We start from the raw sequence: 14,251 nt of genomic DNA, 5'->3' as shown, positions 1-14,251 counted from the left end.
CACTCTACGAAGAATAAGGTGACTCAGCCTATTAGAATCCACCTAAAACGAAACTAACACTTTTGGGTGGACCAGTCTTTTAAATGCCGAGAGACAATGCACGGTGGTGGCCTTTTCCATAAAGCACAATCCATCTGGGTGTCCTGAAGGTTTCAGAGAAGTAGACGGGGCGTATTTTGGGTTCTGGCATCTTGGCAGTGGCTGGAGAAAAGTGCTGGCCGGACAGCCAGATAAAACCACAAAGAGAGCAACTTAAAACATCCCCTCATTACACGTCTGAAGCTGATAAGAGCCACGCAGAGCGCGCTGTTCTCATTACACAGCTTGGGGGATGAAACATAAATTATCCCAAAGGAATCTTCCGCTCTCTCCAAATTCATTTTCCTTAATGAGCTTTGGGAAAGTTTTTTTCTCTTTTTAATTCAGCTTAAAGCATGTTCATATAGTAAGATGTGAAGTCATTGCTAGCCAGTCAGAATGCTGAGAGCCGTCGTTTTGCCGAACTGGGAACTTCAGGAGCCAGTGGAAGAGGCTCAGGTAGGAGACGCCATCGAGGGGCCCCAGCGGGAGTCAAGAGCACAGCTGATTGGGCGTAGGAGAGGACAAAAAATCACAAAACGTCAGACTGTAAGTGGGTGAAAGGGCCTGCCTGTGAAGATTGATGGAATAACTGAATTCATTTTCTGCTTTTTCACTGCTAAGGGGATGTACACTATATTACCAAAAGTATTGGGACACCTGCCTTTACACGCACATGAACTTTAATGGCATCCCAGTCTTAGTACATAGGGTTCAATATTGAGTTGGTCCACCCTTTGCAGCTATAACAGCTTCAACTCTTCTGGAAAGGCTGTCCACAAGGTTAAGGTGTGTGTCAATGGGAATGTTTGACCAGTCTCCGCTCTAATTCATCCCAAAGATGTTCTATTGGGTTGAGGTCAGGACTCTGTGCAGGCCAGTCAAGTTCCTCCACCCCAAACTCGCTCATGCATGTCTTAATGGGTTGTGCACTGGTGTGCAGTCATGTTGGAACAGGAAGGGGCCATCCCCAAACTGTTCCCACAAAGTTGGGAGCATGAAATTGTCCAAAATGTCTTGGTATGCTGACACCTTAAAGTGGTGTTCCAGCCGAAATTATACTTTTTAAATAAAAATACCCCTATAATACACAAGCTTAATGTATTCTAGTAAAGTTAGTCTGTAAACTAAGGTCTGTTTTGTTCGTTTATAGCAGTAGTTTGTTATTTTATAAACTTACAGCAGGCTGTGGCCATCTTAAGTCTGGGCATCTGAAGCCAGACTGTATTTCTTCCTGGATCTCATCCTTGCAGATCTCGCACATGCTCAGTGCAGCACAAGCAGTGTAATAGGTTTCAGGTCAGGTTTCCATAGCAACGGCAGTGTCAGAGGAAGTTGCCGCCCCTTCCCAGAAGGCATTGCAAACAGGAAATGGTGCGATGGGCCGCGGTCAGGGAGGAGGAAGTGAAAAATGAATACAACAGATATACAGTAAGTGCTGAGAAAATTTTTTTTTAAAATATCCAATTCGTTTACAGTGCAAAGTTTAGTGAGGGATGCTGAAGAGTTGTAAAAGTGGGTGGAACTCCACTTTAAGAGTTCTCTTCACTGGAACTAAGGGGCCAAGGGCCTGTAAAACAACCCCACACCATAATCCCCCCTCTACCAAATGATTTGGACCAGTGCACAAAGCAAGGCCCATAAAGACATGAATGAGCGAGTTTGGGATAGAGGCACTTGACTGGCCTGCACAGAGCCCTGACCTCAACCCGATAGAGCACCTTTGGGATGAATTAGAGCGGAGACTGCGAGCCAGGCCTTCTCGTCCACATCAGTGCCTGACCTCACAAATGCGCTTCTGGAAGAATGGTCAACATTCCCATAGACACACTCCTAAACCTTGTGGACAACCTTCCCAGAAGAGTTGAAGCTTTTATAGCTGCAAAGGGTGGGCCAACTCAATATTGATCCCTAAGGACTAAGACTGGGATGCCATTAAAGTTCATGTGTGTGTAAGAGCAGGCGCCCTAATACTTTTAGTAATATAGTGTATATGATTATTTTCTAAAAATAAGTGGCATTCTCTTTTCAGAAATGTGATTGTTGACTTCAAACCTCATTGGACTCAATGGAAAATAGCTGTCACTTTTTGAAAATAAGTATACTTATGTTGGCTTTTTTTATTTGATTCCTGTGTGTGTGTGTGTTTTTTTTCTGTACATTCCGTATATTGCCTAATTGCAGTACAGGGAGGTCCAGGACCTCCTTGTTTTCCTGTCCTAAGGTTAAAGATAACCTGGCTGGTGTTCTAGCCCTTCCCCACTTCACTGAAAACCAAAAGAAAATGTTTTGGCCAGAGTTTCACTTTAAACTAAATTAATATTTATTGGCTAATTGTATTCAATGAACGTTGTTAGAGTCAATATAGATAGTGTTTTATATATATATGTTGTCTTTTACAGGTTGCTTCTCCCACTAAGTCCCATGGGGCAGTTTCAGGGAAGAAGACTCCTGAGAACAATGCCCGGGAGAGGAACAGGGTCCGCACCCTTCGGGAGGCCTTCTTGTCCCTCCAGGCTGCCCTGCCCTCTGTCCCCCCAGACACCAAACTGTCTAAGCTGGATGTCCTGGTCCTGGCCACCAGCTACATAGCCCACCTCACTCAGACGTTGGATCAGGATGGGAATAGTGCTCCGTCTGGAAGGGGTCCTGGGTACCTGCATCCTATAAAGGTAACATGGGCCACACAGGGTTTATTGTGTAAAACAAATTCAATCCATGATGTCACCTTAAAGGACTTCACTCCTGGGTTGAAGATTTTTTTTTTTCCAGCTTAGTTATCTCTGGGAACAGGTGCAAGTGAAACCATTTACAAGAGACAGATAACTCAAAGCCTTTCTTGTCATTAGAAGTAGTTGGTCACATTTGAATGGACTTGTTCTGTTATGCTGAGGACATTTAATTCTTTCTCCAGACCACTTCTTTTAATCTTCTGGTGCGGTGGAGGTTAATAGAATGGAGGGAAATGTGACAGGCACATATTGAGAGTGCCCAACTATGTCTATCCTTTCTGCCCCCTCCCCTACATTCATAGAAGCCATAGCTACAGCTTCTATAAATGAAATGTGATTTATGAATGGAGGGGATGGACCTTTCAATCATCTGCCCGTTCTCCATTCATAGATTTTGTTTTGTTTATAGAAGTTGTAGCTATTTCTTCTATGAATTGCACAGGGTGGTGAGAAGGGTGGGCATAGTCAGGCTCTCTCGATGAGAGCCTGTCAAAGCTCCCTCTATTTTATTAAACCTTGCCGCACCCGTAGATTACAGCAGCGGGGGTAGGAAAGGGGGTGCAGAAGAAGATTGCAAGGAATCCAGAAGCCAGCCGCACAAGAGACACATCAGATTACTAATACGTCATGTCCTTTGCAGATTTTTTTTTGTCTACATTTAGGCATCAATTCATTCACCATGGTCAAGGTCAAGGCAGATGTTGATTGTCCTAGAACAGGTGCAAAGGCCTTCAACACAATATGAATGATTAAAGGAATGGTGCGCTAATTCCACTTGTTTATAAGAAAGATACAAACTCCCACTACCATAAACAAAACAAACAAATAAAAATGTGGTATAAAAAAGTTCCAGTGAAAATGTCCCACACAATAATGAGTCTAGGATCCTTCCTTAGACTCTGTGCTTTGATACGTGCTGTCTAGTAATAAAATTCAGTGATGTAAAACCACCACCACCAGGTGAATTGCCTGCTCACCCTAGGGAACGACCCCTCAGGGTCTGATCATGCCTTTGGTTTAATGGTCTTTGGTAATCCTGAGATGGAATACCGCTGTGTCTTGGTCAATTTAAATTTCCTCAAGTGCGCTGGAAAGACTGCTTCTCTGGAGTGGCTTCCCCAAGCTTTGGAATACATTTTTCTGGAATTATTTTTTCACTTAGGACAGTAAAATGCTGCCACAACCTCAGGACACAGAAACAGAGTACCATGGGACCTGACCGCCCATAGACAGAGAGCAGGAGACAGGAGGAGCAGACAGCCCTGAACGTACCCTGCTGCTCCCAGCTCGTCACCGTGACGCGTCTGCGTTGGGAGCAGCAAGTGCAGGCCAGTCAAGTTCTTCCACCCCAAACCCGCTCATCCATGTCTTTATGGACCTTGCTTTGTGCACTGGTCCAAATCATTTTGTGGAGGCGGGATTATGGTGCAGGGTTGTTTTTCAGGGGTTGGGCTTGGCCCTTTAGTACCAGTGAAGGGAACTCTTAAAGCATCAGCATACCAAGACATTTTGGACAAATTCATGCTCCCAACTTTATGGAAACAGTTTGGGAATGGTCCTTCCTGTTCCAACATGACTGCGCACCAGTGCACAAACAAGGTCCATAAAGATATGAATGAATAAGTTTGAGGTGGAGGAACTTGACTGGCCTACACAGAGTCCTGACCTCAACCCGATAGAACACCTTTGGGATGACTTAGAATGGAGACTGTAAGCCAGGCCTTCTTGTCCAAATCAGTGCCTGACCTTACAAATGCGCTTCTGGAAGAATGGTCAAACATTCCCATAGACACACTCCTAAACCTTGTGGACAGCCTTCCCAGAAAATTTGAAGCTGTTATAGCTGCAAAGAGTTGGCCAACTCAAAATTGAACCCTATGGACTAAGACTGGGATGCCATTAAAGTTCATGTGCGTGTAGAGGCAGGCCTCCCAATATTTTTGGTAATATAGTGTAAATACTTTTCCAATAAATTAAATAGTTGCGATAATTTCTAAAATATGTGATTAAATGGGTGAAAAGTAACAACAAATAAAGTCCATCCAATGTGGTAACATCAATGTGAAATGACAAACGATGCACCCAAGGAATGTGATATGAAAGAGAGAGATGACTTCCACCACTAGACACACTGCCGCTTACCGACTTCCTATGATCTCCTATTACGGGAGATCACAAGCGCTTTCGGCTTAATACTCAGCCGGGGTCTTTGTTAAACACAGCAACAGTCACAGCCTCAGAGTCTTAAAAAGGTTTCCACCACTCAAAGAAACAGAATGCCACACAATCCCCATGAAGAAATAAAAGGCTTCCATAGTGTAAAATCTTACGGTAATTTTAATGTTAAAAAACTTACACTTAAGTAGATAAACAGAGCGTAAAAAATCAAGCCGGCCGGCTCTCTAATGCAGCCCGTCACTCAGGTACCTACCCGAACACGGTGACGTCAGCACGTCGCTCCTCCCAATAGTGTATATAGCCTGATGTGAAAACTTTTTTTTTATTTTGGACATTGTGGACAGATTAGAACCCCTTTCAGATTTGTATTACAATCTGTCTCTGCTCCTTTGGTGCAGTCTCTTTAAAAAACAAACAAACCCCATAATGTTCTGAAATTGTGATGAGCTTGGGTTGGGTCTAAACCCAAGTCCCTTCAAACTGGGAAGTTAACTGCCATTGTTAGGTCAATAATCTTGGGGTGGGAGATACTCGGGACATCATTGACCCTAACATTGGAACATGGCCTATCCCAACATTAGTGCCATGTGTGCCACTTGTACTAAAGTGCATCTAAAGACCCTTTTTTTGTTTTGTTTGGATGATTGGGTCATGCGTTATTATTGACTGTGTCCCTGTTGGGAAAATTCACTTGTCCCAGGAGCCACTGTCACAAGAACAGAATGTGATGAGAAGTCCAACATTTTACAGTTGTCACTGGAACAGGAATAAATTAGAAATGATCCAATGGGCACAAATGATCTGGACAACGCACTTAGAGGTGATTTTTTTCACTTTGGAGAGATTTCTTCAATTTTCTATTTGGTTGCCAGGACAAGAAATTAGAAAAAAATATATGCTGAGGGGGATACTGGAATTCCATACTCTATCCAAAATAAAAAGCAAATAAATATACTTTAAGTCAGTTTGTCAGCGAGGCCTCAATCACGGTACCCAATTGAGAAAGGGAACACACAGTCATATAATGCACTAACGTGAACTGTTAAATAGGACAATTCAGTTTATTGCAGGCTGGTTGGTAGGTGAGCTGAGAATTTTTCTTTGTTGTTTTTGGAAATATGTCGCCTTTCCATTTGCTTCTTGCTGCAAAGGCCAGTATAGGTTGGAGTAGTTGCCATTTGTTTGTACTGTTGGGGATCGGGGAATTCCCTGGTGGAAGCACTGGGCCCCGAGGGTCTTCTGATTTGACTGTGCTACCTTGTCTACCTTGGGAAGGCAGAGGGCCCCTGGTTTCAAGCACCCCCTGGGAGCGGCATACCAGGGATGCTGGAGTAGCACTATGAGATTGGGACCCCACTGAAACTGCACTAGGCCATAACAGCTGAGCTTTTTCTTCTGCACAAGAAGACCTTTTGGCCAAGACCGAGGCAAATTTTGTTACCAGGCAGCAAGGCCTATTCAATGCACCTGCACAGGCACTTTTAATTTTGCATATTTACTGTATTCTCTCTCTCCATGTGTATGTCACCCTACACTAATTTATGTGTTTGTTGCTCACTCGGATGGTAGGGTGTGGGTCTTCAGGGCTACCCTGTAGTTTAGGGGGAGAATTTGTAGCCATTAGGTACATTCTCCCCTGACTTGGGGATCTCTCTTCGGGAGAGCCCCCTACCTAGCACTGGTTTGTCAGCTTCTGCTGATAATGAGGAACTGGGTCCGCTGGACCTTTTAGCTATGAGGACCTGAGTGTGCCTTACCTCCAATAAAAGTCTTGTGCTCCAGGGGGTCAGGGAAGGATCCTTCTTCTTCGGGAAGGGACCAATGCACACCCTAGGAGCACTTTTTTGTGCATGTTCACATAAACTTTTTTGGTCCACTTTTGTACTTTACTATAGGTTACAAAAGGAAGAGGATGACATTTCAAGGAAAACGTATGGGTAAAGACCAGGGATGGTAAGACATAATATTACCAATAAATAGGAAAGAGCCCGCGGTTCGAGTCGAACGTAAGTTCGACTTGAACATCGGTTGTTTGCTAGCAAACGAACCCCAACATATGGGGCATTCGTGGGAAATGCGAGCGCTGCAGAACGCCCCATTATGCACTGCGAGATTGCATTGACGTCTGACGATTGGCTAAAGCATGCACCTGACCTGCATGCTTTGGCCAATCACAGCACACTCTGCTGTGAGAGCCATGGTTGGCCAAAGGCAGGGTGCCTTTGGCCAATTATGGCTCAGAGGGACTAAGTCCACACCCCAAACTATATAAGGCTGCTTACATAGTGTCCGTGCATAGTGTATGGACGGAGATAGATTGGGCTAGATTAGGCAGACAGGTTAGTTAGTGGCTGTGCTGGCAGTGTATTTAATATATAGTCAGGTCCATAAATATTGGGACATTGACACAATTCTAATCTTTTTGACTCTTTACACCACCACAATGGATTTGAAATGAAACGAACAAAATGTGCTTTAACTGCAGACTTTCAGCTTTAATCTGAGGGTATTTACATCTAAATCAGGTGAACAGTGTAGGAATTACAACAGTTTGTATATGTGCCTCCCGCTTTTGTCAGCAGTCACATCATCAATAAATACAAGAGAACCAGTTTCTTTGGCAGCCATACATGCCCACGCCATGACACTACCACCACCATGCTTCACTGATGAGGTGGTATGCTTTGGATCATGAGCAGTTCCTTTCCTTCTCCATACTCTTCTCTTCCCATCACTCTGGTACAAGTTGATCTTGGTCTCATCTGTCCATAGGATGTTGTTTGGCAAACTCTAATCTGGCCTTCCTGTTTTTTAAGCTCAACAATGGTTTACATCTTGTGGTGAATCCTCTGTATTCACTCTGGTGAAGTCTTCTCTTGATTGTTGACTTTGACACACATACACCCACCTCCTGGAGAGTGTTCTTGATCTGGCCAACTGTTGTGAAGGGTGTTTTCTTTACCAGGGAAAGAATTCTTCGGTCATCCACCGCAGTTGTTTTCCATGGTCTTCTGGGTCTTTTGGGGTTGCTGAGCTGACCGGTGCATTCTTTCTTTTTAAGGATGTTTCAAACAGTTGATTTGGCCACACCTAATGTTTTTGCTATCTCTCTGATGGGTTTGTTTTGTTTTTTCAGCCTAATGATGGCTTGCTTCACTGATAGTGACAGCTCTTTGGATCTCATATTGAGAGTTGACAGCAACAGATTCCAAATGCAAATAGCACACTTGAAATGAACTCTGGACCTTTTATCTGCTCCTTGTAAATGGGATAATGAGGGAATAACACACACCTGGCCGTGGAACAGCCAATTGTCCCATTACTTTTGGTCCCTTAAAAAGTGGGAGGCACACATACAAACTGTTGTAATTCCTACACCGTCCACCTGATTTGGATGTACATACCCTCAAATTAAAGCTAAAGGTCTGAAGTTAAAGCACATCTTGTTCTTTTCATTTCAAATCCATTGTGGTGGTGTATAGAGCCAAAAAGATTAGAATTGTGTTGATGTCCCAATAATTATGGACCTGACTGTATACACACACACTCTGCATTAGGTGTACACTCTATATTCAGTCAGTGCAGGCAGTGTAGTATATATAACACAGTGTATTAAAGTGGTTAAGGGGAACCCCGTGCCAGAATTAAAAAAAAAAAAAAAAAAAAAGGCGGCCCCCCTATGTGAATGGGTAGGGATACATTGTACCCCTACCCATTCGCCAAAAAAAGTGTCAAAAAGTAAAAAAAAAACAAAAGACAGTTTTTGACAATTCCTTTATTAATAACTTCAATACCACTTTCACCCCTTCCTTCCCAGGACAATTTCCAGTTTTCAGTGCTGTCGCACTTTGAATGACAATTGTGCGGTCATGCAACGCTGTACCCGTATAAGATTTTTATCATTTTCTTCCCACAAATAGATCTTTCTTTTGGTTGTATTTGATCTCCACTGGGGTTTTTATTTTTTGCTAAACAAACGAAAAAATATAAATATGCTATAAATCTATCCCCTATTTTGTAGAACTTTTGTGCAAACCAATCAATATACGCTTTTTGCGATTTTTTTTTAACCAAAAATATGTAGAAGAATACATATCAGCCTAAACTGAGAAAATAATTAGCTTTTTTAAAAGAAAAAAATGGGGATATTTATTACAGCAAACATTACAAAATATTTGGGGGGGACCCCAAAGCAACCTCCCCATGTTGAGGGCATGTGGCCTGGTATGGTTCGGGGGGGGGGGGGGCTCACTCGACCCCCCCCCATCCTGTCCTCCAGGCTCAATGTTCGGATAAGGGCCTGGTATGGATTTTGGGGGGGACCCCCACGTCAATATTTTTTACAATTTTGCCGTGGCATTCCCCTTAAAATCCATACCAGACCCGAAGGGCCTGCCATGGATTTTGGGCGGGGACCCCACGCTGTTTTGTTTTTTTACATTTTTGGCATGGGAGTTCCCCTTTATAATTATACCAGACCCAAAGGGCCTGGTATAGACTGGGGGGGGAACCACGTCAATTTTTTCCTTGATTTTTATCTATATTAACGGGATCCGACAATACATTACAGCCGCAAGCAAGTTTAAATGACATTTTTTCCTTTAGAAATGTCATTTTGCTGTGGGACTGTAAAACACATCAAGTAGATGCGCTACTTTACAGGCAGACTAAGGGGACCCCCCATGCACGATATTTAAAGTAATATTTTATTTTTACTGCTTCACTTTAAGCATTCTTAACCACTTCCATACCAGGCACTTTCCCCTCTTCCTGCCCAGGACAATTTTTAGCTTTCAGCGCTGTTACACTTTGAATAACAATTGCGCGGTCGTGCAACACTGTACCCAAACTAAATTTTTATAATTTTCTTCCCACAAATAGAACTTTCTTTTGGTGGTATTTGATCACCTCTGCAGGTTTTAATTTTTGAGCTATAAACGAAAAAAGGCCAACATTTAAAAAAAAAAAAAATGATGGGCACTGACGGCTGTGTTATCCTGGGCACGTCATATGACGTCCGGTCAGGATATCACAACCACTTTGCCGCCTCCATTCTGCTATATGGCGGGTGGCAAGTGGTTAACTGACGGCACTGATAGGCGGCACTGACGACACTGATAGGTGGCACTGGATAGGCAACACTGATGAGGAGCTACTGACAAGCATTACTGAGTGGCACTTCGATGGGGCACTGATTGGCACCTTTTGATGGGGGCTGTGCTGATAATCAATCCTCTGACAGGGAGAGCCGCTGATCAGCTCTCCCTGTCAGCATGAAGCGAGGAAAAAAAGTTTACCGGCACTTCCTGGTTTACTCGATGATCAGTAGTGATTGGGAAATTAGGAAATCTAGGTATTCATATTAAGATGCATACTGTTCGCACAGAATGGTTATCGTTGGTTTCTTTTGTTACACTTCTGCGATCTCCTAGTTCCTTAGGCCCATGTACAGTATATGTACTCCTTTTCAAATAAAGTATTTGTGGAACTAAAATAATCCTGACATAAGGAGCCTTATTTAGGCACTTTCTGTCATAAGGTGGTAAGTGTTCTCTTGCATTTTTGCCCTATCACATGTGGCTGTGCCGAGTGGTGTATTTTGCTTTGTGCTGCCCTAGGCAAGACTAAAATCAGGTGCCCCATCTCAATTTGTCCCACTCCTTCCTGTTCAAGAGCCACCCCTTCATCTGTAAACTCCACTTCTTCCTGTTTAGGCACCTTTTCCTATTAGAGCTCCACTTATACTACACCAGGAGGTTCTTTTATCCCCCCCCCCCAAAAAAAAAGCAACATCGTACTCTCGCCTTCCCGCAGCCCACCGGCTCCTTTTTACCAGCTGTGTAGCCGAGCCCAGGACTCCGACCTGCTCTGCCAAGTGAGCTATTTCCGGGATCGGAGGATGCAGCCACTACTGCCTCCTGCTTCAACTTTGCTCCCCTGTCACTGAATGGTCAGTCCACGGCCAGTGTCACCCCTCTGGTAGACCACACACCCATAGCGACGCTACTGCTTGTAGTCTCCCTTCTGCCTGGGGGGAGTGCCTGAAAAATGCGACCTAAAGCAAACGCCTTGTTTGCCTTTTAGGTAGATATGCCCCTGGCCATGCCAACACACATTGCACTGTCATGGTCCGCCACTGTGTGTTTTTATTTTTTTGTGTGTGTTTTTTTCTGTGTTGGTTGAACTGGATGGACTTGTTTCTATTTTTAACCAGATTAACTATGTAACTATTGGATACTAATATTTTATAGGTAAAGTTGATCCGGGGAATATCTGATTGCCTGTTGGGGGATCAGGAAGAATTTTTTTTTGCTGGAGCAAATTGGATCATGCTTTATTGGGTTGTTTCTTTTTTCTTTCCTCTGGATCATCTGTGAGTACAGGATTATGTATTTGGAGGTATTCTATTTTTCTATTTGTTCTCATTCTCAGGATGTCAGTTGAGAGAAAATATGTGCAGCTTAGACTGCGTCATGTAGCCAGAAAATTTTCCGAGGAGAACTGCAGCAGTTTTCTGCAATACCTCTTGTCTGCTACAAGATGTCTTGGGTCTTCCAGATTTAATGACTTTTAGCATCACTCTTGTAATAAGGTGAGGACATACTGCAAGTGCAGGGAGTCCTGGACCTACCTCTTGAGTGGGCTTCACCACAATGTTCTTCATTCTCAGTGTGATTATGCAGAGGGTGGTGCTGTTGTCAACATTAGTGCTGCTATCTGAGTAACCGATGCCCTGTAAAGGGTCGAAGAGGACCCTACTACTTCATAAGACCAGTCCTGAAGACATCTGGAAAAGGTAAGTGTAAAAGAAAATGCACAAATGACTGGCAGTAGAGGTCCACAAGGTTGTGTAAAGGGGCCCCAGAGTTGGACTTTAGGAAAGAGTGATGAGATAGGACAAGCCAGAAAACATTTTGCTCTAGGTCAGGGGTCTCCAAACTTTCTAAACAAAGGGCCGGTTTACTGTCCTTCAGACTTTAGAGGGGCTGGACTGTGGCCATTGGGAGTAGAAAATGTCCCGCAGTCAGTAGAAAAAAAAAATGCTCCATCGTTTCTTTCAGTGGGAGTAATTGGAAAGAGGAATTGTACTCCATCGTTGGTGTCATTGGGAGGAATTGTGCCCCATCGTTGGTCTCATTGGGAGGAATGGTGCCCCTTCATTGGTATCAGTGAGGGGAATTACGCCCCATTGTTGGTATCAGTGGATGGCATAGTGCACCAAGGGACAGATAAAAGGAAGCAAAGGCCCCCAGGCCTTAGTTTGGAGAACACTGGTTTAGGTGATGCATATAAAGTGTCAGCTAAAACCAAACTTTATTTATAAGTATTCCTCAATTTCTTTCCTTCTTTTTTTTTTGTCTTCTAGAAGTGGCCTATGAGGGCCCATCTGTACGCTGAAGCCATAGAATGTGAATTATCTGCTGGATGCACCCCAGGAAAGGATTGAAGAGAAAGATCCAAGAAAATATGTTGAACACCTCTGATCATTACTGAAGAGCTGGATAATTCCTATTACCTGCTGGTCTCCAGAGTCTCCCACAGTTTATCCCAGATCTTCTACCCACCATGGAATTTGCGTTTTTTGTACTTTGTAAATTATCAGTTAAAAAAATAAACAATTACAAATTACGGATTAATTAAATTTTCACACCACTCCTCAAGTTGGAGGCCTACAAAAAAAAAATTCCTGAGTCCATAGTAGCTATGTTAAACCAAACCACCACCACAAGCATATACTGTAGATATACCTACAGTATCTCACAAAAGTGAGTACACCTCTCATTTTTGTAAATATTTTATTATATCTTTTCATATGACAACACTAAAGAAATGACACTTTGCTACAATGTAAAGTAGTGAGTGTAAAGCTTGTATAACAGTGTAAATTTGCTGTCCCCTCAAACTATCTCAACACACAGCCATTAATGTCTAAACTGCTGGCAATAAAAGCGAGTACACCCCTAAGTCAAAATGTCCAAATTGGGCCCTATTAGCCATTTTCCCTCCCCGGTGTCATGTGACTCATTAGTGTTACAAGGTCTCAGGTGTGAATGGGGAGCAGGTGTGTTAAATTTGGTGTTATCACTCCCACACTCTAAAGATGGCCCAGGCTATTAGAAGATTGCCAAGACCCTGAAACTGAGCTGCAGCACTGTGGCCAAGACCATACAGCGGTTTAACAGGACAGGTTCCACTCAGAACAGGCCTCGCCATGGTTGACCAAAGAAGTTGAGTGCACGTGCTCAGCGACGCAGCGTTGTATCCAGAGGTTGTCTTTGGGAAATAGATGTATGAGTGTTGCCAGCATTGTTGCAGAGGTTGAAGGGGCAGGGGGTCAGCCTGTCAGTGCTCAGACCATACGCCGCACACTGCATCAAATTGGTCTGCATGGCTATCATGCCAGAAGGAAGCCTCTTCTAAAGATGATGCACAAGAAAGCCCGCAAAGTTTGCTGAAGACAAGCAGAATAAGGACATGGATAACTGGAACCATGTCCTGTGGTCTGATGAGAGCAAGATAAACTTATTTGGTTCAGATGGTGTCAAGCGTATGTGGCGGCAACCTGGTGAGGAGTACAAAGGCAAGTGTGTCTTGCCTACAGTCATGCATGGTGGTGGGAGTGTCATAGTCTGGGGCTGTGGAGCTACAGTTCATTGAGGGAACCATGAATGCCAACATGTACTGTGACATACTGAAGCAGAGCATGATCCGCTCGCTTCAGAGACTGGGCCGCAGGGCAGTATTCCAACATTATACCGACCCCAAACACACCTCCAAGATGACCACTGCCTTGCTAAAGAAACTAAGGGTAAAGGTGATGGACTGGCCAAGCATGTCTCCAGACCTAAACCCTATTGAGCATCTGTAGATCATCCTCAAAGGGAGGGTGGTGGAGCGCAAGGTCTCCAACATCCATCAGCTCCGTGATGTTGTCATGGAGGAGTGGAAGAGGACTCCAGTGGCAACCTGTGAAGCTCTGGTGAACTCCATGCCCAAAAGGGTTAAGGCAGTGCTGGAAAATATGGTGGCCACAAAAAATATTGACAATTTGGGCCCAGTTTTGACATTTTCACTTAGAGGTGTACTCACTTTTGTTGCCAGCGGTTTAGACATTAATGGCTGTGTATTGAGTTATTTTGAGGGGACAGCAAATTTACACTGTTATACAAGCTGTACACTCACTACTTTACATTGTAGCAAAGTGTCATTTCTTCAGTGTTGTTACATGAAAAGGTATATTAAAATATTTTTAAAAAAATGTG

At 43.7% G+C, this 14,251-nt stretch overlaps 1 protein-coding gene across 1 annotated transcript; it reads left to right on the top strand.

Annotated features, from left to right (window-relative positions):
- The first annotated feature begins 363 nt into the window (after positions 1-363).
- LOC141141145 (transcription factor 23-like) lies at positions 364-12,435 on the top strand. Its single transcript, XM_073628850.1, has 3 exons — positions 364-627; positions 2,481-2,750; positions 12,355-12,435. Exons 1-3 carry the CDS (start codon positions 478-480, stop codon positions 12,433-12,435), a joined length of 501 nt encoding a protein of 166 aa, XP_073484951.1. The 5' UTR covers positions 364-477.
- Positions 12,436-14,251: the final 1,816 nt, after the last annotated feature.

This window comes from Aquarana catesbeiana, linkage group LG04 (genome assembly GCF_042186555.1).
Source record: "Aquarana catesbeiana isolate 2022-GZ linkage group LG04, ASM4218655v1, whole genome shotgun sequence".
Lineage (NCBI taxonomy): Eukaryota > Metazoa > Chordata > Amphibia > Anura > Ranidae > Aquarana > Aquarana catesbeiana.
The sequence above is the reverse complement of the archived record's forward strand: the minus strand, read 5'-3'. Positions and strand labels throughout refer to the sequence as shown.

What these genes read in the sequence shown, in the direction of transcription:
- LOC141141145 (XM_073628850.1), top strand. Translation starts at nt 478, where the DNA reads ATGCTGAGAGCCGTCGTTTTGCCGAACTGGGAACTTCAGGAGCCAGTG. An exon ending in AAATCACAAAACGTCAGACT is followed by an intron (nt 628 to 2,480) that starts GTAAGTGGGTGA and finishes TGTCTTTTACAG; the next exon opens with GTTGCTTCTCCCACTAAGTC. An exon ending in GGTACCTGCATCCTATAAAG is followed by an intron (nt 2,751 to 12,354) that starts GTAACATGGGCC and finishes TTTGTCTTCTAG; the next exon opens with AAGTGGCCTATGAGGGCCCA.